General features: G+C 34.5%; 3 protein-coding genes across 4 annotated transcripts; 2 read left to right on the top strand and 1 right to left on the bottom strand.

The window, feature by feature from the left end:
• Positions 1-3,817: 3,817 nt before the first annotated feature.
• Positions 3,818-8,129, top strand: LOC129306505 (probable U3 small nucleolar RNA-associated protein 11). Of its 2 annotated transcripts, none has more exons than XM_054947139.1 (8): positions 3,818-3,996; positions 4,097-4,187; positions 6,584-6,675; positions 6,785-6,878; positions 7,007-7,044; positions 7,455-7,535; positions 7,693-7,792; positions 7,894-8,129. In XM_054947139.1, exons 1-8 carry the CDS (start codon positions 3,935-3,937, stop codon positions 7,984-7,986), a joined length of 651 nt encoding a protein of 216 aa, XP_054803114.1. In that variant the 5' UTR covers positions 3,818-3,934; the 3' UTR covers positions 7,987-8,129. The 2 variants fall into 2 exon arrangements, with proteins under 2 accessions (XP_054803114.1, XP_054803113.1); XM_054947138.1 differs by having other exon boundaries at positions 3,820-3,996; positions 6,965-7,044.
• A 2,368-nt stretch (positions 8,130-10,497) lies between these two features.
• LOC129305757 (uncharacterized) lies at positions 10,498-21,302 on the top strand. Its single transcript, XM_054945808.1, has 13 exons — positions 10,498-10,842; positions 11,777-11,850; positions 12,101-12,184; positions 12,319-12,399; positions 12,856-12,936; positions 17,045-17,137; positions 17,537-17,713; positions 17,840-17,907; positions 18,323-18,374; positions 18,937-18,990; positions 19,077-19,160; positions 20,069-20,135; positions 21,047-21,302. The coding sequence occupies exons 1-13, from the start codon at positions 10,689-10,691 to the stop codon at positions 21,136-21,138; spliced, it is 1,161 nt and encodes a 386-aa protein (XP_054801783.1). The 5' UTR covers positions 10,498-10,688; the 3' UTR covers positions 21,139-21,302.
• Positions 21,303-22,340: 1,038 nt separating this feature from the next.
• On the bottom strand, positions 22,341-26,211 carry LOC129304989 (uncharacterized). The gene is made up of 5 exons (XM_054944866.1): positions 25,733-26,211; positions 24,862-24,986; positions 24,320-24,634; positions 24,063-24,232; positions 22,341-23,146 (listed from the first exon to the last, which is right to left on the bottom strand). The coding sequence occupies exons 1-5, from the start codon at positions 25,991-25,993 to the stop codon at positions 22,734-22,736; spliced, it is 1,284 nt and encodes a 427-aa protein (XP_054800841.1). The 5' UTR covers positions 25,994-26,211; the 3' UTR covers positions 22,341-22,733.
• Positions 26,212-26,481: the final 270 nt, after the last annotated feature.

Raw genomic sequence — 26,481 nt, 5'->3', positions numbered from 1 at the left:
TTTATTCAATAAAAATATTTTTTAAAAAAACTAATAATGACACCTTATAATCCTGTTTGGTTGGGGGGGAGTGGAGGGGAGAGGAGGAGAGGAGAAATTTTAACACTCTATTTGGTTCGGGTGGAGAGGAAGGGAGGGGAGAGGTTTTAATGGAGGGAAGAGGGGGGAGGGGAGTGATTTTATTATTTAATGTTACCTTGTTTGGTTTTAAAGGGGAGGGGAGGGAAAATAATTCTATGATGGACAGTTATACCCCTATATTAAAAAATACTAATAAAAGTATAATATAAGCTAAATTGTGATTACAATATATATAACTATAATCTCCTTCAAAAATATATAATTGTAATCATAATTTTATATACATACATACATACATACATATATAATTAACTAGATAATTGTAAGCTATGACAATAAATATACAATAAAATGGGACTAAAAAAATTCATTCATCATATAGCAAGAAAGGTGGTGTTCAATCATAGAGCATACAACAAAATATCAATAAAATCACATCATTTTGGGATACAAGTGAAATTCATCAACAAGGTCTTAACTCAAAGAAATACATCAATGTCTATTCATAAATTGATTCTGATAATCTATCCACATTTGGTTAGCAATTATATCTCTCATAAGTCTACACCTAGTAGCCTCATCACTCTCCCTCCTTGAAGCACGATTATTACTAGCTTGTGCATTTTGAGCACCAAGTTCGTCATCTACTTGATGCAGAAGAGTTTCATCAGGATCTACACTCATTAAATAATTACAGAGGATGCAAAATGTACCAATAATCAATGTTTGGGATTTGACACCATAAGTAGGCTCAGATGAACTAGATAAAATTGGAAATCTTTCTTTCAACACCCCAAAATCTCTTTCAATAACATTACACAATGAAGCACGTTGAAGATTGAACAATTCCTTATGATTTCGAAGTGGATTGCTTGAATTTTCTTTCAAATGATAGCGAACTCCTCTATAAGGTGTAATAAGGCCACTTGTTAGCATGAAGCCAACATCCACAAGATAATATTTACCTACGATAAAATAAAATGGTCATTATGTTAATTTCAAAATATTATTTGATACATATTTACTTTGAAAGAACTACTAGTTAGTGAGAGACTAACTTTCAGGAATTATAAGCCTATCTTCTAGTCTTAATGCATTCTTCAAAATTCTTAAGTCAGATGTAGTGCCTTCCCATCCAGCAAGCACATAAGTGAACTTCAAATCAAATGTGCATGCTGCTAACACATTTTGTGTTAGAAAGTCTTTCCTACCCCGATATCTAGGAGCGTCTTTAGGAGATACCTTGGCACGTATATCTGTCTCATCTATGGCACCAATACAATTTAAAATGTGGATAGAATTTACCAACTTTATTATGTATTTCGGGAGGGATCATAGAACCATCAGGTCGGACAATTAACTTATCTTCTAATTTAAGTATAGCTCTCAACACTATTTGGAGATGATGACTAATTGTTTCACTTGAACGTCGAAAAAAGAAGTTTACTACATGATTTCTTGCTTTATGGGTTATTATGAAAAGGGTTTTGGCAACTTATTCTTTTACACTCGCCCATCGTGTTGGTTGTAAGCTACAATGTTTTTCTAGCATACTATAAAGTTTTAAGAAGGCTTGAGAACCCATTCTAACAAGATGTCGTCCATTATCACTGCTAGTTATGCGACTCATTATTTCTTCATGTACTCTTTCTCTCTTTGAGCTTATATTATAACTCACTTTTCTCCTATTATTAGACATTAGGAGTGCACAATAACTTGCAACAAGACAAATGAAATGAGCTACAAGCCTTTAGAGCATATCCAGCCATTCAATTAAAAAGTCATCAAATGCCATCTAACAAAGAAAAATACTTGTTATTGAAATAGATTTTAACCAAATTGGATAACAAAAATAAATATGGATTTTACTTCTAAACACCACCTCATGTCCAAAACAGACCATAAAAATCTACAATGTAATTTTTTTAATCAACATATACTTTTAAAATGGTTTGTCATTATCCTATAAGATAACATTTCATGATTTTGTCATCATCATATACCATAAAAATATATTCTGCACAGTAAGATTTTGTCATTATCCTTTAAGATAACATTTCATGATTTTTTAAATCAACATATACCTTTAAAATGGTTTGTAGCCTGAACTTTGTGATCTTGGAGGAGTTCAAATCAAAATTGTCCTTGCAATCCAAAATAATATGCTACAAATGAGGGTTTTTTTTATCTTTTTTCTAGGAATGACACTCACTAGTGGAACATTGGTTGCTATAATTGGCACAGTTGAAATTGTTTTTTGTTGTTGATATTATTGGTTCTTTCCAAGGATTTCTATTGCTTACTTCACTCCTATATTTCTTCTACAACCTCTTTTGCTCTTTCCAAAGATTTTTTTGTTAATTTTGATGTGCCTGGTGAGTATAATATCTTATTAGATTTTTCTTAAACTCACATTATTTTTTTGGATTTTTCTTAGTTAGGGAGTGTCTACCGTGTTATTTTTAGAGATTTTACTTACAAAATTAATGGCAAACTTATTTGTGAGCCTAATCCATGAATAATGTAGTAGGCATTATCAATACAAATAATATCTCTTATTCCCTAGTATTGAGAAAAAATAATTAGGGACAAAGTAGTGCTTGACAATGGTTTTTTGCTGAATTTGAGCACAAACTTCATGATCAAACAAATCACATAATGAAAGCAACTAGAGCATTTAAAGATGTTAGGTTTGGCTTCTCTACCATTTCAGTCAATCATTCACAAATAGGTCACGATTGGGACACAATAGAAGGGGGCAACAGAATAAAGAAAGCATAGAGCAAATTTTCATCTAGCCACAAACAAAATAGAAGGGGGTGACAAAATAGAACAGAGGGGGGATGAATGAAACCTGAAGGAAAAGGGCGAACAAGATGGTAACAGCGATGGCGGAGGTAGTGGCTACAGTTGCTATGACGATGGTTGCAAGTCACGATTGGCATTAGTGTGAAAGGAACGATACGGTCCAAGCGTTCAAGAATGATCAATGAATGAAGGAAAATGGGTTGTATCTAAAAAGGGCATTTTTGAATTATCAAAATATAATATGAACAAATTAGTCAAAATGAAACAAAATTATACCTCTTCCCTTCATAGTCCCTCATTTTGGAGGGAAGGGTTTGGAAAATTTTTCCTCCCCTTCCCTCCAACCAAATAAGGGGTAAAAAGAGGGGAGGGGAAATTTTAAAACCTCCTTACCCCTCCCAATTTTGGGGGGATGCCGCCTTCCTCCCCTCCCTTTTTCTTGAACCAAATAAGGTTTAAAAGATTAAAAATATTTTATATTTTTAAATGAAAAGAGTATATTTTAATTATAATAGTTTAAATCATATTATATAATAATATTAATAATTTAATATATGTAAAAATAAATCAATAAAGGCCATGACCTTCTCCCCTATCATCAATAACATCACTATTTTTTCGGCTTTGAATTTAACCTTTAGTGTTATACTTGATAAGTGAGTTATCTGATAAATAATACATGCATGCAAACGTAAAATTGAAATCCAAAAGCTGTTCCCATTAGCTTCATCCATTAATTGGTATTAGTCAACATAATTGATTATGAAAAAGATGGGCTGTTTGGGTAATTTTCTTCCATTAATCAATTTGCTTTCAAAAAATCGATTGTGAAGGCAAACCAAACAGACAATCGGTCCTTCTGACAGTGTATTAAAATATGGGAAAATTTATATAAAAGGTCTTGAGTTGAAGCCATCATTATTTTTTAACGTCAAGGACTAAATTTTTTATATTTTTTTATTGATTCACTGATTTTAGGACCAGCTCGCCTCACCTCCCTTCCACGGGCTACCTCGGCCGCCGCACTCAGCCGCTCACGACTTCCATGAACATGTCTTCCTTCAAGAACGCTATTCCCAGACGGGCTCACAAAGAGCGTGCTCAACCGTAAGTTCTTGAAATTCCCGGTTTTGTTTCCCCTTACAAAATGGATTCTTTAGCTTTTGGTTTGTGAATTGATTGATGGGGCTGTGTAAAATTTTATCAGGTCTTCGAGGAAAAAATTTGGCCTTCTTGAAAAGCACAAAGACTATGTCGTCCGGGCAAAAGCATTCCATAAGAAACAGGAGACTTTACGGGTACAAATTGTCGAAAGATTTTGCTCGAGTTCTGATTTTGCATTGATGCTTATGTTTGTCGTAAGGGAAAGGGAATAGAAATAGAATGAACGTAGGAGAAAATTAGAATCTGGGCTCCCATCATAGCTAGCTACTCTCTTTATTCCATCAACTGTAAGGGTTAGTGACTTTAGCTAACTTACTCCCTCAATGCTAACCAAAACCCAATTACTAACTGCTTTTGCCTCGCAGTAATCCCTCCCTCCTCTCAAAACCCTTGACCTCAAGAGGGTCACCATCACTAGAAAAAATTAGAATATATTCAATAAAAATCATAAAACTGTAACCATGTAGCATCTCCAATTTCTTCCTTCTGTATCAGAACAGCATAGGAAGTTCAGTGATATCAAACATCTTCTTCCTTATTGATTTTAGCCATTGTATCTTAAAAACCTTGTCACAGTCATATAAAGGAATCAGAAAGGCTTCTCTTCTAATTTCCCTTCCCTGCAACTTCCATTTGAAATTGAACCCCTTGCCAACCCTTTGAATACTGTTAGCTTGACTATTTGATAGTCTAGAGAATCATCGGTTTTCTCCACTGCAGTCTAGGGCACTCGTGTGGCACTAAAGAGGTCCAGCACCTCTGCTGATGTGAGAGGTGCTTCCTTCAGTAAGGCTCCAAAAGGCGAGCACCTTTTGAGCATTTTCCATGCCTTAGGCGCTTTACTCATCTGCAGCAATCAGCTTATAAGTTCAAGTTATAAAACACAACCTAAGAGGTCCAGCACAACCTTGTATATTTAAGATAATAGGGAACAAACAGACATAAAAACAAAGCATTTAGGGTGTCTTTAGTATTTGTAAACAATTACCCAAAAAAAAAAAAATTAGGGACTGCCTTACTGTCATCCAACTTCCTTTACAATTTTAAAGCCTATATATGAACACTCATTATCTGGAACTAGTATACATGAACTGTGAAGGTAAGTTTTGGTCAATCCGATATTCATATTCATGATCACATCCCACTATCACTATTAAAGCCTATAATATCTAGTGTATTCTCAATTTGACGGAATTGTTTGATCTTAAAGGGAACTCTATAATTTCGAATCTGAGGAATTATTCCTTAGTTCCATCCAGTCATTATTCACCTGTATTTTTAGATAATTGTAGATAGAAACAATGCTCGTAAGGAGTTCTATTGACACCAGGAAATATAGGCTTGCTTGCCATCCACACTGGAATAAATGAAGTTTTCTGAAAAAAATGTGCTAGTGGAGGAAGATGTCCTAAGGATAAGAGACATAGGGCTAAAGAGAGAGCCATAATTCTGTACGTAAAATGTTATTTGAAATTAAACATGTCTTACCTTTTTGTTTATATAATTCTTTTTTCTTACTTAGGCATGCGCCTTTTTAGTGCCTCTTACTTAAAGGCCTTTTAAAGGTCCAGCACCTTATGGGTGCCTCTTGCCTCTGACTACCTTGGTTTTATCTATTGAAATTTGTATCACTTTTTTCTATACATGCTCTTGCACCATCATTGTGTTTCCCTTTATGCCGTTTATGGTATTGAATGAAATAATTGGAAGTGGTTAAAATGCTTCATTATTTTTACATCTTTCTATAATTTCTTCTGCTGGACATGAATTTGTTTTCCCCCTTCTAAATCCGTTCTTGTCTGGCCTTCTCTTGGATCACTGTTCACAATTACATTAATAAAGGTCTTTTGATTTTCTGATCTTTCTTGTTTGTACGTATGAGCCTCCTAAAAATAGAAATAGAAAGCATAGGACAAATTACTGAGAATTAGAATTTCATAACTGTAATAACCATCATAGTTGCCTTCTCACTTCTATTGTACAACTATTCAAGTATTATTTAGTTGAGAACTTGTTGGGCCTTCCAACAAGTGGGGCCATGTATACAAACAGAAGCTCAAAAGAAATACCCAAGAACAGGGGAGACAAGGGCAGAGTGGGAAAGACACAGTAAACGATGTTTGACACTGTCAGGGTAGTGGAGGGGGTAAAAAGGGGGCGGGGAGTGACAGAGAAGGTAGGTAGTAGCATCATCTTAGTGGAGACGGCCTGATCTCTCGAAAACCAGGTTGTTTGGGAGTTCTTTCTTGTTTTCGGTTCTTGTTTGACATTTGAGGTAGGAACTAGAGTTTATGAAGCTAATTAGTGAGTGTATTCTCTATATTTTCCCTTAGTAATATAGGATATCCAGTGAATTTCTCTTCATTTTCCTGTTATTTCTCTCTTGATATCTGTTATTGGTGCTGGTCCTGTCAGAACTCTTGCCAACTAACTTTCTCAATATTAAGTCTGTCATTACCAGTAATAATAGACTTAGCTAACTTCAGTTACTAACTATTTGCTTGGTGATTTTTCTGTATTTCCCTTACAGAAACTTAAAGAGAAAGCAGAATTCAGAAACCCAGATGAGTTTTATTTCAAAATGATCAGAACAAAAGTGGTTGACGGAGTTCATAGACCTGAGTATGATATTGCTCACCTTATAGTTGTTCTTTTAGATGTTTCAGTAAATTGTTCCTAATTACTGGGTGAATTGAATTGACTTGATAGCTTCTCCCCCTTGGTTTCTTAGGAGTGAAGCACGTAAATATACCCATGAAGAGCTCATGCTGATGAAGACCCAAGATATGGGATATGTTCTTCAAAAACTTCAGAGCGAGAGAAAGGTAAATCAATGCGGTGGGATGTTTCTTGTTATTAAAAATTTACGTGGCATTGTCATGTGCACTTAATTATGAATTTTTGCATGCAGAAAGTTGAAAAGCTAACTGCTTCATTGCACTTGGTTGATCAGCAAAGGTCGGGCAAGCATATTTACTTTGCTGAGGACAGGTATGAGCTCCCATTTCAATAACAATCACAAACAGTTGAACAAGCCTTGTCTCTTATTAGTGATTATTTTGCTCTTGAGTTTTGATATTGGAGGGAACCTCCTTGTAAATTTTATGAAAAATTCTTTGTCACCAAGTTCTTCTGTTAATCTAAGTTTATCTTCTTTTGGCCTGATAATCTAAAAATCAGATTATGGAAAGGTCTATGCCTTGCAGAAAAAGAAAAGGGGAAAAGAAAAGGAGATATACTATCTTTATTCTTTTTTATCATTTTTGATTAATTTGTAAGGATTATGATTAAGGATTGTCTTTTTTTGATGCGGAATTGTTGCAGGTACACAATATTTGTTGTTTAAATTTATCCTCAGTTGTATGGATTTTTTTTAAAATCGATTTTATATATTTCTGTAGGCAAGAAGCTAAAGAGATAAAGTCGAGAAGTAATAGAAGGGGGAATCTTGTGCCTGATGATATTCCTGATGAGATTAAGAGGTACACAACTGTATAATATGTGGAAAATAAGATTTATTTAACTTTGAATGTCATTTTTTTTAAAGCTTTCTTTATTGTCATGATTTATCAGTAATATATCTTTCTTTCTTTCTTTCTTTCTTCCTCTTTTTTTTTTTTTTTTTTTTGGTGGGTTCAGGCAAACAGCTTCCTCTTATAGAGAGTTGGAAGAAAGGAAGAATAGGGTGAGTCAACTGGAGACAATCTACAATGATATGGTAATGCAGAAGGAGCTTCAGGTATACAACATTTTGTTATACTTTGTTGTGGATTTGTTTTTGCTTCTATTCCTATATAATGCTTAAAGTTTTTTTTTTTAATTTGTTTTTTTTATAAGCAGAAAAAGGGTCGGAAAAGGAAATTACGTGAAGATGAGATTGTCTGTCCAACGTCAAAACCGGTGTACAAGTGGCGATTTGAGAGGAAACGTTGATCATTCTTAGCAGAAACGAAAAACAAGCACAGATATATGAAAATATTCTTAATTTTTGCTCAATGCATTACTTGCCATTGCTTAGAATATGTTGATCATGTGCTTACTATTAATGTGGCATTATCTGGTAGGTTGGTTATTTATTTTTAGTTGCATGATGATCCTTAGTTTGGCTTCTTCCATGTTATTTTGGTCTTCATCCTTTTATCTTGTGTTAAATTCCAGATTTTTTAATAGTGCCAATTTTATATGAAAATATAATGCATATTCTTTTGCGTCTAAACATCTTTCTATCCTTGAAAAAAAAAAAAAACCAAGAAAACAGATTTCTAGATGAAGGGATGCTTTTGGGTGAGAATATAAAATCATGGGACAATGACATTTCAAAACTTCCTAAGAACTTTAATTGCAGTTCAGGATTCTAAGGACATGTGTTTGGTTTCTGGTTTTTGTTTTTAAACATTAAAACAATTTAAAAACATGTTTGGATAAGCATCTGAATTTAATTATTTTTATTATTTTCATTTTTTATTTTTAAAACTAAAAAATAGAAATAGTGTAAAGTTGCTTTCTTTTGCTTTTTTCTTTTCAAAACACACATTTGATTATTAAAAAAATATAGTTAGTTTGACTTATTTTTATCATAAACCATCATCATTAATTACTTATAATCATCACTATTAATTTTTTTTTAATTTTAAAACTTTTTTAAGTAAACATAATCAAATAAATTTTTATCTTGTTTTGTTTTGAAAAATAGTTTTTAAAAATGTATTGTAAAATAATTTTTTAAAATAAAAAATGAGAATAGAAATTAAGCAAGCCTAAAATTGTGAACTAAGATAAAAAGACATGGTCAAAGGAAGTATTTACATCCGATCTAATTCTATTTTTTTGAAGTGGATTCCAATTGGTGTGAGAGCTCTTGAAACATGGGCTTTAGATATTCTTCAAAGCTTAGAGTTTGATCTCTTCAGTGATTCTTTGAATGCTTAAAAGAAGTGATGGTTCTAAGGGGAGGCCAACAGGGGCTATGGTAAAATTTCTTTTGCATGAGTGTGTTATTGTTTATGAAAAATGTTGAAATCACTTTTGGCGTCCCACTTTTAATAAAATTTAATTATGGCCTCCCATAAAAGAATTCATGGATTTGTCCCTGCTTAAAAGGGCAATAACTCTATCAATGGGCTTATCATTGGAGGTGAGCTTGCTACATCTAACTTCCTCTATTGATTAGCAGATATGAGCAAATAGCCTCTGCCATGAGATTCTTTTGTTCTTTTGATTTCTAGTTTCTTTCTTTAAACTTCATCTGATTCAATACTGCATAGGCAAAGGGAGAAATATATATTAAATAAATTAAGTTTAGAATGTTTAACCAATTTAATCCCATTTCCTTGAGGTTCAACACAATCACAGTGACACATAAATCAAAGCAAGAATCAAAGAAGTCAAAAAAAAAAAAAAATCTTACTTTCTCTATTAAAAAATGTAAGGCTTTTTTTTTGACAAGTTGAATGTTAAAAAATATAAAGCATTTTTTGTCTTTCGATGTGTAATTATTTCTTTTTTTTAAAAGTACCTCTATCAATAATGACTTTATATTTATTGCAGAGTTTTTAATAAAAATAAATATAAAAAAATAGGATTAATTTAAAAGTAGGTAATTACTTTATTAAGGAGTGAAATTTAATTGAAAATGTCTTATATTTTTAAATAGAGGGATTAGACTCATGCCTTTTAATCTTAGAGTTATATCCTCTTGAGGCTTCAAAAGTTAGCAAAAATGTAAAGTTTTTCCCCCCGGTATTTTGGACCTTAATTCCAGCGAATAATATGTTATTGTGGAAACATGGAAGGATTGTAATCTTACATCAAAACAGTATGTATTAACAGTACAAACTGCCTAAACAAGCCAGTTGAATTGGCTGTTGCTCTTGGTGGCGTAGGTCAATGGATATATTGGAGCACAATTATCTCAATCTCTCATAGATTGTTATTATTATTTTTTTTTTTACCTGGACAAAAGTCATAGATAATTAAAGTGAGTATTTAAAATACAAAAAAGAAAATATCAATAAATAATTAATGTACATTTTCATGAAATTATATGACAAGGAGGATTGCATATAAAAAGGTGATTACCTATAGGTCCTAAGTATTTGTAAACACATGCAAATATTAAAGTTCGACATGTAAATAACTTTAAAAAATTATTTTTCTTTTTAAGACTTGACTGTAAATTTCTCATAAAACAATGTATTTTTGCTGCAAAAAAAGAAAAAAGAAAGAAGGAAAAGTCTTGGATTTAACGTAAGAAAACAATTCTCTCACTGGTTTTTTCCCTTCCCTTCCTTTTGCCGTTGCCTTGTTGGGTAAATGAATTCTGTTTCATCATCCACCAAAGGCATTACCTCGAAATAGAAATATAGAGTGGAAAAAAGAAATTAGTAAAAAATATATATTTACTATTTACACGCTTTGTTTGACTATTTTGACCATGAATCATTGAATTGGGGGGCTCTCGTCTCCCTCGTTCGTTCCCTTCCCGAACAGACAAGTCTGCGCATTTCGCAGGCCAACGTCGTCGGGTCTTCGATACACCTCGTGGCTACCTCTTTGACTCCATTTCGACCCCTTTTGATCGAAGCTTTCTTCGTTTCCCCAAGCTCGGCGCTTGTGGGTGGGAGTTCTCTGGGATTATGGCCACCGCCATGGATAAATTCCTCCACAAGCTCCGCAATTTGGATGCTTACCCTAAAATCAACGAAGATTTTTACAGCCGCACTCTCTCCGGAGGTGTTATCACTGTGGTCTCTGCCGCTGTTATCCTCTTCTTGTTCTTCTCTGAGCTAAGTATGCCCCTTCGATCCTCCCTTTTTCTTTCTTTTTCTTTTTTTACTTTTTATTGATTTTTTTTTTCAAAATTTTAATGCGTTTGATCACCTGGTTGGGGTGTCCTTACGTGTAAAGAAAATGAAGGGCCAATACTTACGTTTTGGATCTTAAGAAAATCGTCTTAATTCATCTACTCTACCTGGCCTTTTGGCTGCATTAATTTGATATATAAATTTTCACCGAGAAGGGAATTAACAAAAATATGATATTTTAGAAGGTGGAATGGATTTTACCCCTCCCCTTTCCTTCTCCTTTCCAGCAATCACATCACAGAAATTTAATTAGTAATGCTACCTTGTCAATGCGTGTATAACAAGACACTATAGCTAACTGGTTATACAAATAACGTGCTCTTCGTGTTCGGGGCTTATGGTTTGTGTAATAACAGCTTCCTTTGAAATTGGTGCTTTAGCTCCATTTAGTGAGGAGAATAGGGTCATTGCTACATTTAACTTGATTGTTGAGAGCCAAGGTTTGGAACCGATGTATAAATTATGATTTTTGAAGAGAAAAGATTAACCAATAAAAGTATAGAAAATCATACAGATGGCTTTGAACTATATTTGCACTTATCTTTTCACCTCAGACGGACAATTTCCTAGTGCTGGCCCTTGATATATGAAATGTTCCATGTTATTGGGCTCATCAGCTTGACTTTTGATGTTCTAACTGTAACTAAATCTGTCGATCCTATTTTTTCTGCAGTTAACATGTGATCACTACTATGGCTATGTATGTAACAATTCAGGGCTAACAATTAATAGAATAAATAAAGCCTGGTCTGACATTAAAATTGTTTATCAAGGTCATTTCTTTTGCTACTAATATATGTGATGTGACTAAAGATTTCCCATTAGATTCTGTTTATGTAATCTGTTAATTGCTGTTGCAGGTTCATACCTCTATACAGTTACTGAGACTAAGCTTCTAGTGGATACTTCAAGAGGGGAAAGCTTACACATCAATGTAATTCTTGGATTTATGGTTCAGTTATTACTTTAATATAAATCCTCATGTTCCAAGTCCAATTTATGGACTTTGTGTCGGTTCATGTTGTAGACAAGAGGTTATATGTTTGCATTAATTTGTTAACTTTGTTGATGTATTTGTTGAGAGAATTCCATAGATGTCCCTTTTCTGTTAATTTTTCTTCCAAATCATATTATTAACTGTGGTCTTGTGACTGTTTTCCTTACCATTGTGCTTGGAAGTGCAGTTTGATGTCACTTTTCCTGCTGTTCAATGTTCAATACTCAGTTTAGATGCAATGGATATTAGTGGGGAGCAGCATCTTGATATAGTATGTACTGCATAACTTGGCGTTTGTTAATTAATTGCGATGGATATTAGTGGGGAAAAATTATTTTCCCTAAGTCTTATGTCAATACTACTCTTTCTGATTGATTACCTATGTTGCACTGTTCCTATTTGCAGAGACATAATATAGTCAAAAAAAGAATCGATGCCAATGGTAATGTGATAGACACCAAGCAAGATAGAATTGGTGCACCAAAGGTTAGCCGAAATACTCCAAAGCTCTTATTAATTCCAGCAAAATTTTCTATGAAAATTATGCTCAATTTTGTCACCATAGTTTGAAATGTTTATATTATACTCTTCACAGTTACAGTATAGATCCTGTGTGCTTTATTGTCAACTTTAATTCACATTTTAAGAACTACGTGGAGTAACTTTTGTTGTTATGAAAACGTTACTCTATTGAGTAGTTTTATGTCATACTTTGTGATGCTCTCAATGGGCTTTAATTGAATAAAATATTACTATTTTATCTTATTTCTATTTAAAGTTGACTTTGCTACCATTACAATCATAGTATGCAAGAACGCTGTTGGAGCAGTTGATTTTCAAAAACACCAATACATTTTTCTGATATCTGTTTTTTAGCTGAAGACATGCTCATTTGAATGATGTTATTTGGTTCTCTTTTTGTGGATTTCTTTCATAATGCAGATTGAGAAGCCTTTACAGAGACATGGTGGCAGACTTGAACACAACGAAAAGTACTGTGGTTCATGCTATGGGGCAGAAGAGGCACGTTTGATGATTTGATGATAAATTTGCCTTGGTTTTCTTTTCAATTTGAAACTTCAGTAAGATGTTTTGTTTTGGTTTTCAGATTGGACTGTTAAAAATTGTGGAGGGTTGGGATATTTGAAACTAAAACAACAACAAGCCTTTATCCCACTAGGTGGGGTCGGCTACATGGATTGCAAGACGCCATTGTGCTCTATCATTTATTAAGCTTTTAGAAATATTATTAATTAAGAGATCACGTTCAACAACTTCCAAGAGTGTTCTCTTAGGCCTTCCTCTACCTCTCTTAATCGGACTCAAAGTTATATGTTCCACTCTTCTCACTGGTGCCTCCCTTGGTCTTCTTTGTACATGCCCAAACCATCTCAACCGATTTTCTACCATTTTTTCCTCAATAGGTGCCACCCTCACTTTTTCACGTATGTGCTCATTTCGAATTTTATCTTTACGTGTATGTCCGCACATCCATCGTAACATTCTCATCTCTGCTACTCCAACTTTATGCTCTTGCTGTCCCGTTAGAGCCCAGCATTCACTACTATATAACATTGCCGGTCTGATAGCAATACGATAAAACTTTCCTTTAAGTTTATTAGGCACCTTACTGTCACAAATAACTCCTTTAGCTTTTCTCCAATTAAACCACCCAGCTTGAATTCTATGCGAAATATCTCCACTGATTTCGCCATCATTTTGAATAATGGCTCCCAAATATCTAAACTTTTCCACTTGAGGTATGATTTGATCTCCCAATTTCACTTCCAAATTATTTTCGAATAGTCTTTTACCAAATTTACAATATAAATATTCCGTCTTACTTCTACTCAGACGAAAACCTTTCGACTCCAATGTCCTCCTCCATAACTCAAGTTTGCAATTAACCTCTTCTCTTGTCTCTGCTATAAGAACTATATCATCCGCGAAGAGCATACATTTCGGGATTTCCTCTTGAATATGTTCCGTCAAAACATTTAAAATCAAGTTGAACAAATAAGGACTCAGAGATGATCCCTGATGTAGTCCAATCTTGATAGGAAAATCCTTTGTTTGACCACAAGGCGTTCTTATACTAGTTTTTACCCCCTCATACATATCTTGTATGGCTTTAATATAAGCAATCCGTACTCCCTTTTTTTCCAACGCTTTCCAAAGCACTTCTCTTGGTATACGGTCATAAGCTTTTTCCAAATCAATAAAAACCATGTGTAGATCTTTATCTTTACAACGATACTTTTCCATTAATCCCCTTAGTAGATAAATTGCCTCTGTAGTTGATCTACCTGGCATAAAACCAAATTGATTCTCAGAAATACTTGTCTCCAATCTCAACCTGTGCTCAATTACTTTCTCCCACAATTTCATTGTGTGGCTCATGAGTTTAATCCCTCTATAGTTAGTACAATTCTGAATATCTCCTTTATTTTTATAAATAGGAATTAATGTACTTCTCCTCCACTCATCAGGCATTTTCTTGGACCGTAAAATCACATTAAATAATTTAGTTAACCATCTCACCCCTTCTTCACCTAAACATTTCCACGCTTCGATAGATATACAATCAGGTCCGTTAGCTCTACCATTTGCCATTTTCTTAAGAGCTTCCTTTACCTCCTTATCACGTATTTTTCGATAGAATGACAAATTTTGTTCTCCTACACCAGTTACTAAATCCTCCAAGTTACTAGATGAATCCTCTCCATCATTGAAAAGTTTAGAAAAATAAGTCTCCCATCTATTTTTAATTTCATCATCTGTAACTAAAATTCTTCCCTCTTCATCCTTAATACACCTTACCTGTTCTAGATCTCTTGATTTTCTTTCCCTACTCTTGGCAATCTTATAAATATTTTGCTCTCCTTCCTTCGTCTCAAGGTTCTTATAAAATTCTTCAAAAGCTTTGGAACGAGCTTCACCCACAGCTCTCTTAGTTTCCTTCTTAGCCATACGGTACCTCTCCCAATTTTCCTCATTGTTACACAAATGTATGGCTTTAAAACAGTTCTTCTTATACTTGATTTTGTCCTGTACACTATTATTCCACCACCAAGACTCCTTATCTCTCGGACCAGAATCTTTCGATTCTCCCAAAACTACTTTTGCAACCTCCCGTATCTTTTTAGCCATATCCTCCCATATGATGTTAGCACTTCCCTGAGAATCCCAAATTCCTTTATCCAAAAGATTTCGCTTGAAAATATCTTGCTTCTCACCTTTTAATTGCCACCACCTAATCTTTGGTGTTACTACTTGTCGACGTTTTTGGATTTTACTCATAATACACACATCAAGGACTAGGACCCTATGTTGTGTCGTTACAGCATCTCCAGGGATCACCTTACAATTTTTACAAAGTTTTCTATCTGTGTTCCTAACCAAAAGAAAATCAATCTGCGACCTTGAGGCTCCACTTTTGTAAGTGATGAGATGCTCATCTCTTTTCTTGAAACAAGTGTTGGCAATCTTAAAATCATACGCCAATGAGAAATCAAGAAGAGTTTGCCCTTCATTGTTTAGCTCTCCAAAACCAAAACCACCATGCACCCTCGCATACTGACCAGCTTCCCTCCCGACATGCCCATTAAAGTCTCCTCCAATAAAAATCTTTTCACTCTGTGGTATGTGTCGAATCAACCCCTCCAGATCCTCCCAAAATAATTCCTTAAGACTGGCTTCTGTCCCGACTTGCGGCGCATAAGCGCTAACAATATTAACAGTCTCACGTCCAATTATCATTTTTAAAGAAATAATTCTGTCTCCAATTCTGCTAACTTCTACAACGTTCTTCTTCCACTCCTTATCTATAATGATGCCTACTCCATTGCGTGCACTTACTTTTCCTGTATACCAAAGTTTGAAACCTTGAATATCCTTAGCTCCTTCTCCACGCCATTTTGTTTCTTGCAAGCAAAGGATATTGATTTTCCTTTGAATCATAACCCCTACAACCTCTACAGATTTACAATTTAATGTCCCAACATTCCAAGTACCAAATCTAATTTTGCTCTTATGGACTAACTTCTTTAGCCGCGTGCGTCCAGAATGACGCGGTAGCCCTTGCTCATTTAACACTACATCCGGGCGCCGATGCAGCGGCTCTAACTCACTTATCACTGTACTCGAGCCATGCAGCGCGTTACTTACGGGCAACGACCTAGCATTAACATTATAACGTCTATTGTCCATGTTCATGATAGATTCAACAAATTTTTACATTGGCTGTTAATGGCCTAACACAACCCTCCTCCTTTACCCGGGCTTGGGACCGGCTATAAACATAGGCGGAGTTGGATATTTGAAACTAATCTCTTCAAATTTACAGTGGAAAGAAAATCAATTTTTGGCATTGAGGAATCTGTTTTTGAAAAAAAAAAAAAAAAAAAAAACCTAGGTTTTAAAATTTTCTTGCATAATTTAATGAGACTCAACCATTTAATGTACTTGATTGTAAAGGCTAAGTCTCTATGAAAAATGAGAAGTTGCTGATATTAAGAAAAACCTAGTTTGTTAATAGTTGGATGATTATTAGTTATAGATATTAACTGCTAACCCTTTTATTTTCTATTTACCTTAGTCTGACTCATCATTATTTTCTTCATTCTACACCTATTTGTCTGGTTAATATCAATCTTGTGTTGATAGGAAAAAGAAAGAAAAATATAAAAACCATCCTATATGCTTCTTAATTAATGTTTATATTAAGTTTCACTATGATCGGTGTTAATTTTGAGTAGCACTGTTTTTAATATTTAACAATAATGAATCATAAGATCACTTTTGTTCACCCAATGCATATATCATTGGCAAAGTAAGGCTAGCCAAATTTCATTGGAGACGTACAGGTTGCTGCTAGAACAATTGCCTTGTCTATGATTGACTTAAATTTATGAGTGGCTATTGAATACAATCACCTTTTATAGATAAAATAATTAGTGCAGGATGCATAGTCTATGCCCATATGAGAACAAGTTGCTGTTAATTATTTTCATCATTTTTAGTATTCCAATGCATTTGCTGAACTTTATCGTTGTACTTGAACACTTTTAATACAACTTAGTTTGCAATGTTTCTTAACATCTTACATTCTCTTGCTGCCCTCTCTGTGCAGTCGGATGACCATTGTTGTAATTCTTGTGAAGATGTGCGTGATGCATACAAGAAAAAGGGTTGGGCACTATCAAATATGGATTTGATTGACCAGGTTGGAATTGTTACCTTTGTTCTTCTAAACTACTAACGCTGAATTTTTCTGTGAATTAAAATGACACATTTATAAGGTTGTAAACATCATGTCATATATGTTTCTGTTGAAATCACTTACAAAAATAAAAACGGTCTGCTAGTTGCTGGCATAAACTATGTTCTTTGGATGGTCACAAATGCTGACTTACTTAAATGTCATGGTTTATACATAATTTCTTCCAGTAGTGCTCATCTACATATTAACAGCACAAGTAGTTGAGTTTTCTACAAAATTACCCTTGATATGGACTTTCTCAGGTCATGGTCTCGTATATATCTTTTGATTTTGATATGAAATAAATGTAGTTATGGAGCCTTTGTCAACTCATAGTTAATGGTCCTGACAATTTGCTTTCAGTGTAAAAGAGAAGGTTATATACAGAGTGTAAAAGATGAAGAAGGCGAAGGATGCAATATCCATGGATCCCTTGAAGTTAATAAGGTGGCCGGAAATTTTCATTTTGCCACTGGGAAAAGCATCCATCAGGCGACTATCTTTCTGGCTGATCTGATTGCTTTTCAGGATAATCATAATGTAGGACTTAGAGAATCTCTAATATCTATTGCTTTGGCTTTATAATATTTTGTTGTAGAATTGTTGATTTTTCAATGCTCTGTTTGTATTACAAAATTCATTTACAAACTATGGTGCATATTGCAGATCAGCCATCGAATCAACAAGTTAAGTTTTGGTGACCATTTCCCTGGATTGGTAAATCCTCTTGACGGGTAATACTTTTTCTACTGTCTTTAATTTTAACTGATAAGGATGGTTTAAAGTGTTTTGACATCAAAAATTCATATCCAGTTTTTTGTTTAAATGTTAACCCAGTGCTGTACAATTTTCATTTTAATTTAACCAAAGGATGGATTGACCAAGTACAAATGATTTAGAATTCTCTTGCAGTTCTGCAAGTGATATAATTTATGCAGGCATGTTTTACATGTGACATTTAAATTTTTCTTGCTAGGATGATTTTCTTTGAAATTATAAAAGATGTAGTTTCTCTCTGTGTGCAAATTTATTTTATAATGTAAAATACTTGAGTGTTCTTGTGTGGAATACTGTTATGAAAGAAAATTCTTCAACTATAATTTTCTTTTCCAAACCATGTAAAGATTTTCCTTATTTCTTCCATTGCAGGGCACAATGGGTGCAAGGACCAAACCATGGCATGTACCAGTATTTCATCAAGGTTAGTAATATCTGCAGATAATGTTCTCATTAAATTTCTTGTGTAATATTTTGGGAGTGTTAACTAAATGCTTGATGATGTTAGTATTCACCCAATTCAACCATTTTTTGGTGGTGTTATAAAAATCTGAACCATCTTTGTTATGGATCCTATTTGTGTTTCTACACACATAAATATTGAATTATTTCTATTTTGTTAACATTTCTTGCTAGCCAGAAGAAACATTTTTAATACTTACCTATAACTATTGCATTAAATGGTCGAGATATGTTCGTCTGCCTTTATATTTTTGACTAAAGATGATAGCTAACATTATAAGAACTGTTACACAGTGCTTAAAGATTATGTACTCAACCTTTCATCATTCTCCGCCTCCAAACGCCAAGGGGGATGATCAAAGGTCATAAAATGGTTAGGCATGCCATAAGCATACCTAGCTAAAGAGTCTGCGCATCTAACAAAGAAATGAAGACTAGCTTCAACTGTTTGTATTTGAACATTTTTTTTTTGATTCACTTTTGTACTGAGTCACGTCTGCTTGTACATTTGTGTACGCTTGCAGGTGGTCCCTACAGTTTACACAAACCTTTGGGGTCGTGTTACCTATTCAAATCAGGTATTGCAAATTAAGGGAAGAGATGCTATTATTCCATGGTGTTGTTTGGATGATGCCTGAGTTGCATTGTGTATGTTGTTGCACAGTATTCTGTGACAGAGCATTTCAAGGGTTCAGAGTTTGGTGCAGTTCCTGGAGTCTTTTTCTTTTATGACATAAATCCAATTAAGGTAAAACTGTTAAATCTGACTAGCCAATTGGGTGAAGTGCTTTTAGTTTTTTCCTTAACTGTGCTATCAACTTTGCATAATAGTCTGTCTCTCAGTGTATGTCCCAATTCTGCTGAATTGTGTGATCATAAAATTTACGTTAATGGTTGATTTTATATGTCCCTTGTTTGGCTTTCCTTTCATGAACTCCTTTTCATCTTACATGATTTGGCAACCTGTAACAGCGTGTATTATTAACTTGAAAAATCTTGTTATTGGAACTTTCAAAGAAGGAAATTTTACTCCCTGCATATATGCTCATTTAAAAAAACAAAAACACAAGCTTGTACGACCTTAAAAACAAGGAAAAGAAACACAAGCAGCTAACTCCAAAACTTTTATCAAGACAACTCAACTTGAAAAACTGTTTAAATTTTAAATGGCAAGAAAAGCAGTTTTTTGTATGTCAGTAAACAAATGTCTCTTTGTTAATTATAACATTTCATGCCTTTAACCTCAAGCATGAATTTGAAGCTTTTACTAAGTTGATGTAGCTCTTCTGCACGGCACAGTTAAAGCATCTATAATTGATGTTATTTATTTATTTTGTAAACAAATGGGGCAAATCGCCCAAACAAAAGAAACTACACAATTAAACGTTGGCTAGAGTAGCCCAATTATTCCCTATGCAACAGCATACAAACCCACAGGTGGCTCATGTAGCAGCTGGACGATATTGGTTTGAAGCTAAAATTTACTCTACTGTATACAATACAAACTGCTGGGTCCCTGGTGATCGCCATTCAGTTTCTTCTGTCATATTGAGGAACTGGAAGAATTGTTGAACAAACGAATTTAGTTGATTTGTTATCATAGAAATATGGCTGCGTGTTTGGTAATTTGTAACAGCACATGATTTTATGCTGCAGGTCAACTTTAAGGAGGAACATGTTCCATTTTTACACTTCCTGACCAACATTTGTGCCATCGTTGGAGGTAGCTGCCCCCTCCCTCCTTTTTTCCCCGTTTTTGTCATCTCCCACCTCTGAACAAAATAAGCAAAAATAAGTTGACCATTTTCAAAGAAATCACATATAATATAATACTAATAAGTGCAGATTGTAAAATTTATGGCTTCTATAATTAGATAACTCCATGTTAACCCCTTGCATTGAAACATGGCTTGTCTGACAATAACTACCCGTTTGCTTGGCACTATGGAAAAGAAATCCTTTTCCATTGCACAATAGTCAAGATGGGAAATATCTATTATATTATATCCCTGTAATTATTGGCAAGTATTTTATTTTTATCATTAATTTTTATATGGGAACACATGGCATTTATACATTTAAAATGTTACTTTCTTTCACTTTTTTCATTTCATTTTCTTTTCCATTCAACTCTATTTCACAAACCAAATCACAATACAGTAATTGTGTGGCCACAAAACAGACCTTACCTTTTTTCTCTTTGCTCTAACTTATACCGCTTCTTCATTAGAATGTGCTGGCAACTAACAATCATAAAGGTGACTAAATTTCTGTTGAAGAACTTAGATAATCTGTGCACATGTGTGATTAGTATGTTAGAGAGATTATAATTACACTTGAGTTGAACTAGTTATTGGAATGATGAACAGAGCTTTCATGACCAAATGATTAGGAGTTTTGATTCTTGTCATCCCCACCTTTGAGTTTTGCGATTTCATGTGAAGGCATTTTTAATTATAGCAAAGCTATTCACAATCAGTCATTCACTAACATTTTACATTATTATGCTCGAGTCATGTAGTCATTGGTTTTTTTGCTATATTTCCATCTGGACGCGCCTGTGTATTATTACTATTTATTTTTTGAAAACTATGAAGCAACTGATGCCCAGTGGATTTCTACCTTTGTACACAGGTATATTCACTGTTGCCGGAATAGTAGATTCATTCGTATATTATGGTAAGAGAACATTGAAAAAGAAGGTGGAGATTGGAAAGTATGGGTGATGTGGGCACCATTTAACTCTCGTTGATTGAATCTGCATGTGATGATGTACTTGGCTTCTTGGTGCATTGTATGTTGATCAAAATGTGATCATGTAAAAGTACCATAATTTTGTGACCTTGTGGAATGAATTTTTCTTGATTTTACATCCCAGATCCTTCACGTTTCCCATTTGTTGTAGACAATTTCCTTTACATTTCTGTAACTTGTAGGTTTTATGTGCGCATTCTAGTGCAGAAGCTAGAATTATAGTGTTTTCGGATAATTTCGTGTGCTAAAAAAACTCGATTTTCGCACAAGTGCACATGTTTCTGCATGCATTGTATAAAGTTTCATAAATGAGTCTTGCTAATCATAATTTATAATAATATAACTTAATATATATACACATTTTTCTCTCTGTTGTTAGGTTCCTAACCTCTTGGGTTAAAGAAGAGGAAAAGAAAAACACCAAGTTGGGCCAAACCCTCAATACAAAACTTCATATTTGTGTTGACTCACTACTGACAGCTAATATTTCATCTTCATTTTCAAGCTTCTGTCAAAATATCATTATCATTTATGCAGGATGAGTTGTTTGGAAGGGATTATTTTTTGACAATGTGATGAATAATATTTATTTATTTATTTATTATTGCTGTAAAAGTTACTCAAATTTGTTGGTTAAAAAAAAAAAAGTTACTCAAATTTAATGTTCGATTGGAAGTGTTCCCTACTTTTAATTGGAGAATACTTGCACACAAAAAAAAAAGGAAATACAAATATAATGTCCAATAAAGTTGACACAGGGTTTTTATGACCATAATTCGAGTGTTTTTTTATACATAACATGTAGTGTGTCTATTTGGGCGAGTTACATAAAACAAGGTATATTTTTTACTTTCTTTATAATTTGTTTTTTTGTTTTTTGTTTTTTGTTTTTTGTTTTTGCTTGTCATTTTATATTCATGGTTGATAATATCAAGTTCTTTAAGTGAACAATCATGCAAGCCACGACGCATAAACATGGCATGTGAGGAATTTTGTCTAATACATGACATTCTATTCTCATCGATCAAGATTTAATTATAAAAGTAACATCGATCCCTTGAATTTGTATCGGAATGCTAGATTTTCTTAACACTGAAAAAACCTTGAGAATCAAAAGGAACTGACATGAAAAGACTACACAGGCTTATCTTTCACAATACATGTTCACAGGAGAGACAAAAGAATTAACATTTTTAATTTTTGACATGCCATGAGCAGCATGGAAATTGCCCTATAAACACCCCCCACAATCTTTTTTTCCGTAAATTATTTTCTGGCACGTGTTTTGGGGAAGAATGATCATAAAAAGTACATGAATCATGTTGCTTAGGGCTTACTAATCACAGAAGTTTCCAAAAATAAGTCCTTATATTGAAGCAAACTTGATGTCTTGAGCTCAATTCCGTCATATGCTTCAATGATCTTCTAAACTCATTTTTTCGATTGCATATAATGCATTTTGAGAGAGAGAGAGAGAGAGAGAGAGAATGAGTATGATAAGCAAACTTCATACGTGATCATACTCTTTTTTGTCACTCTCTCCACTGTGGAAGATCCAATTTAAGAACTACGTAGTATCTATTAGTGCCTGAATTCTTCCCTCATTAACAGGACTGGAAAGCTTCAATTTTATGGCCTCAAAATCTAGACTTTCCATCTCTTCCCTTGTCAACCACAGAGGCAACCAGTGATCAATCAAGTCCTTTCCACAAGTCAAGGATGAGCTGCCCTTAAAAATCCGGGTCCTCCCAAACCTCGTGATTCTCGCTAAATTCGAATCAGAAGGCTCCTCAGCATAAGTCTCGAGAATTTCTCGGATGGAGTGACACCATATCGGTCGAGCAACCTTAAGGAAGTCATGCAGCACTAATGCTGGAAGGTTAACGCTTCCCAGTTCAGATTCGTTGCGATTTCCTTTTCCATGGTAGTCCGAGCCTCCAAGCTTTAGAAGACTACAGGTATCTGCAAGGTCACTGTATGCTGCAAGCCAAAAGTTAAATATCACAATGAATGATTGGATAAGAAATTTTGGCGAGAAGGTCTTGTTTCTATAAGTAGTAATCTGTACAGATTTTTTAGTGTATGGACCAACTAGAATTGATACTCCAGATGTTGGCAATATAAGCAATTTCATAAGAGTGTTAGAGCCTTCAATTTATCTGCCAGGCTACTCTTAGAAACGAGTGAAGATGTTGGTCCTTGAAATGTAAACCTTTCAATCTAATCCTTCAAATTTGAATCTCGTTATTTTAGTCGTTGAAAGTGATTTCTTTCTCCTTTTATGAATTAAATAACGTGAAACTAGTGACCAAAGTTGACAGAATGGTTGCCTCAACATTAAATAGAAGAAATGCTATCACTGACGTGTTACATTCCGTTCAAATTCAAATGCAAAATGCCTAAGTAAACTTCAAATAATGACATTTCTTTCTTTTCTTTTTTCTCTCCAAGTTTCACGTGTTACCAACTCCTCATTTAGGGGTGAGGTTGGTGGTTATTATGGTAAAACATGTCATTATAGTAGTTAGTTTCATGTCAGTCAATTCAAAGAAGGATTTTTTGGAAGGAAACTGCTTCAGAAGATTGAAGTGAAAGAGTTCAAATTTAGACGACCAAACTGAGAAGAAGTTTGAGAACCAAAATGTCATATCACTCGAAAATAATTTCCCCTCATGAGTTTCAAATTAATCAAGACTCTCCTCTAGAGTAGATGTTAAACTTTAAAAGGAGGACAAAAGAAACGCACTGCATTCTGAATACTTTATAAATTAACTTTGGTAGTTAATGTGCTTCCACACCAAGTTATTAATCTTAAACAAGGCAGAAACAGTCACCAGTTCAGCGAATATGATATTGAGAATTTTACTCGAGGTTACTGCTTAACCAAACCATTTACCTGCTAGTTTTCCATCACTTCTGTATACCTCCACTCCATGAAGGCCTGCTTCTTTTAACTTCCTGACTATGGGAGCAGGATTTTTTAATGCCCACGGATGAGCCAGTACAGCTACACCACCTGTATTACAGATGATTTTTATTGCTTCCTCTGCTAGTGGTTCACTTCCTCTGAAACGCAAACGTCATAATAGTTACTTTTCTCCTCAAGTACTCTTATAAGGTTATGACTCACAATGGCAAGTTCTGCAGCATTACGTAGAGTACGCAGGTCCACCATCAAAAAGATATCGGGAGAAGGCCTGTCTAAGATTCTCCACATAACCTGCTTCGACCATAGCACGGGCCACATGAAGTCTCCCAGGAGCAACACCCTTGCCTGCAATCCTGCAAACATGCTCCCACTTAAGAGGCAACTTGAGCTTATTTAGTTTCTGGACCATGTTCTCTGCACGAAGAAAACGACCATCCCTTATATTTGATAAGAACTTATCCAGCTCTTCAAACCTGGTTGGCCCACAGCTACTGTAATATGCCAATATGTGAACCGGTTCCTCTGCATCAGGGTCTCCGCTGCCAGTGGATGATCATACATCATAAACATGATATGACACATCAAAAGGAGTATTGCTTAGACTTTACAAGTTTTAGAATTATTTGATACAGAATTTTATTTTTCACAATCTCCCTTGTCCCCTCCCATCATAGAGAAGAAATCAAATTAACTTGAAGTACACCTAGGACAAGTATGGGTCATAATTGCAGTTACATTCCATTGGGATCAGAATCCAGAATATTACCTAGGAGAGGCAACTGTACTAATTTCAACACCTGGAATTATCTTGATGTCATATTTACGAGCTGCTTCTAGAGCCTCGGGAATGCCAGACATTGTGTCATGATCTGTCAGAGCAAGAACTTTTACCTGTTATGAGCAAATGGTATCAAGTATCAACTAAAAATAGTCCAACACTAAAAAGTAAATCCTTATCATCTTCTATAATAGTAGATAGCAAAGCTTTTGAATCAAGTCGACATAGAAGTGATCACTTAGCAGCATTTTCTTTTGTGAAGTTTACTACAATTGACATCTTACTCTACTAATCCTAATGTCAACCACACATAAGGGAAAAGAAAGCCAAGTTTGTACCGCAGACCAAATAGAGAGATTTAGGCACATATACAGGTTCTTATGCTACAGGATTTAAGCTTAGCAATCCATATCATAATACTACAACAGTAAAATAGGTTAATGTTTGGTATTCTAAGAAGTAAATATGCTTTCAAGCATCGTCACCGAGAAGGTGAATGCCACTGTCTTGGATTCTGTCGAGCATATCTTACAAGCAAAGAAGATTCCAAGATTTTAATGAAATGTTATTCACAAACCAATGGAAACATGAAGGTACTTTGATTTCCTTTCTTTTAGATATGTGCATGCACCATGAAAATGTTTTCCACAAGCTCAAATCCTTTTCAAAAGACATCCAATTTACTGGTCCCCTTGTAGATTCTCAAATCAATTCAGTACTCAAAAGGTTATCTCGGTTTCACTAAGATTTGATCCTGAAAAGATTGTATATCATTTCCTAAATTGGAACAACATTATACTTGAGCAGCAACGTTGGTGCTGAAGTCATATTCAGACATAAAAGAACAAATGAAACATACCCCGTTCCTATGAGCTCTCTCAACCAACTTGGAAGGGGACAAGAACCCATCGCTGAATTTCGAATGTGAATGCAATTCAAACACTACCTTGTCCCCACCTCTTCCCAGACTCTTCTGCACCCCAAAATCATCCACGGCACAGGAAGCAGCAGAAGAAGAGGGCCGATTCAAGAAAACCCATTCCCTTACAGATTTGAAAGCCAGGCTCTGCTCATTAGTCATCTTTTTCTTATTCCCGCCTCGCCGCTGCTTCTTCCTCATCTTAGTCTTGTCCTTGAATCAAGCCCTCTTTTTTAAAAGGGAAGAAGAGAGATCAAAAATTAGGAATTGCTGGATGGATAATAGGCCATTGGGGTAATTTTCACTGTGGACGAGGAATGTTGGAAAAGCTGACACAGACAGAGAGAGATCAGGTTGAGTGTGTTGCTATTGCTGGATGGAAAATAGTCTTGCTGGTTTGGTCGGACTCGGCCTCTGCTCCTGCTATCCCCTCCTCCTACCCTCCTCTCACCCCCTTATTAATATTTTTTATTTTTTTTTATTTTATATATTTTAAAATAAAAAAATACATAAATTTTAATAAATCTGTTTAGGATAATCTAGATTCCATATAAATAGTTTATATTTAATTTATAAAAATTATAAAAAAATTAATATTGAATTCTGAAAAGTTAATTTATAAAATATTTGATATAAATATGGGTAATTTATATTAAATCTGAACTGTACGGATAGGTAAATAAATTTAT

The sequence above is a fragment of the Prosopis cineraria genome, unplaced genomic scaffold (genome assembly GCF_029017545.1).
Source record: "Prosopis cineraria cultivar Desert tree isolate PC_DT_omini unplaced genomic scaffold, ASM2901754v1 PC3, whole genome shotgun sequence".
Lineage (NCBI taxonomy): Eukaryota > Viridiplantae > Streptophyta > Magnoliopsida > Fabales > Fabaceae > Prosopis > Prosopis cineraria.
The sequence above is the reverse complement of the archived record's forward strand: the minus strand, read 5'-3'. Positions and strand labels throughout refer to the sequence as shown.

What these genes read in the sequence shown, in the direction of transcription:
- LOC129306505 (XM_054947138.1), top strand. Translation starts at nt 3,935, where the DNA reads ATGAACATGTCTTCCTTCAAGAACGCTATTCCCAGACGGGCTCACAAA. An exon ending in AACTTCAGAGCGAGAGAAAG is followed by an intron (nt 6,879 to 6,964) that starts GTAAATCAATGC and finishes TTTTGCATGCAG; the next exon opens with AAAGTTGAAAAGCTAACTGC. An exon ending in ATTTACTTTGCTGAGGACAG is followed by an intron (nt 7,045 to 7,454) that starts GTATGAGCTCCC and finishes ATATTTCTGTAG; the next exon opens with GCAAGAAGCTAAAGAGATAA.
- LOC129305757 (XM_054945808.1), top strand. Translation starts at nt 10,689, where the DNA reads ATGGCCACCGCCATGGATAAATTCCTCCACAAGCTCCGCAATTTGGAT. An exon ending in CATGCTATGGGGCAGAAGAG is followed by an intron (nt 12,937 to 17,044) that starts GCACGTTTGATG and finishes CTCTCTGTGCAG; the next exon opens with TCGGATGACCATTGTTGTAA. An exon ending in GTGTTACCTATTCAAATCAG is followed by an intron (nt 18,991 to 19,076) that starts GTATTGCAAATT and finishes GTTGTTGCACAG; the next exon opens with TATTCTGTGACAGAGCATTT.
- LOC129304989 (XM_054944866.1), bottom strand. Translation starts at nt 25,993, where the DNA reads ATGAGGAAGAAGCAGCGGCGAGGCGGGAATAAGAAAAAGATGACTAAT. An exon ending in AGAGAGCTCATAGGAACGGG is followed by an intron (nt 24,987 to 25,732) that starts GTATGTTTCATT and finishes TGCTCATAACAG; the next exon opens with GTAAAAGTTCTTGCTCTGAC. An exon ending in GGTGGACCTGCGTACTCTAC is followed by an intron (nt 24,233 to 24,319) that starts GTAATGCTGCAG and finishes TTTGCGTTTCAG; the next exon opens with AGGAAGTGAACCACTAGCAG.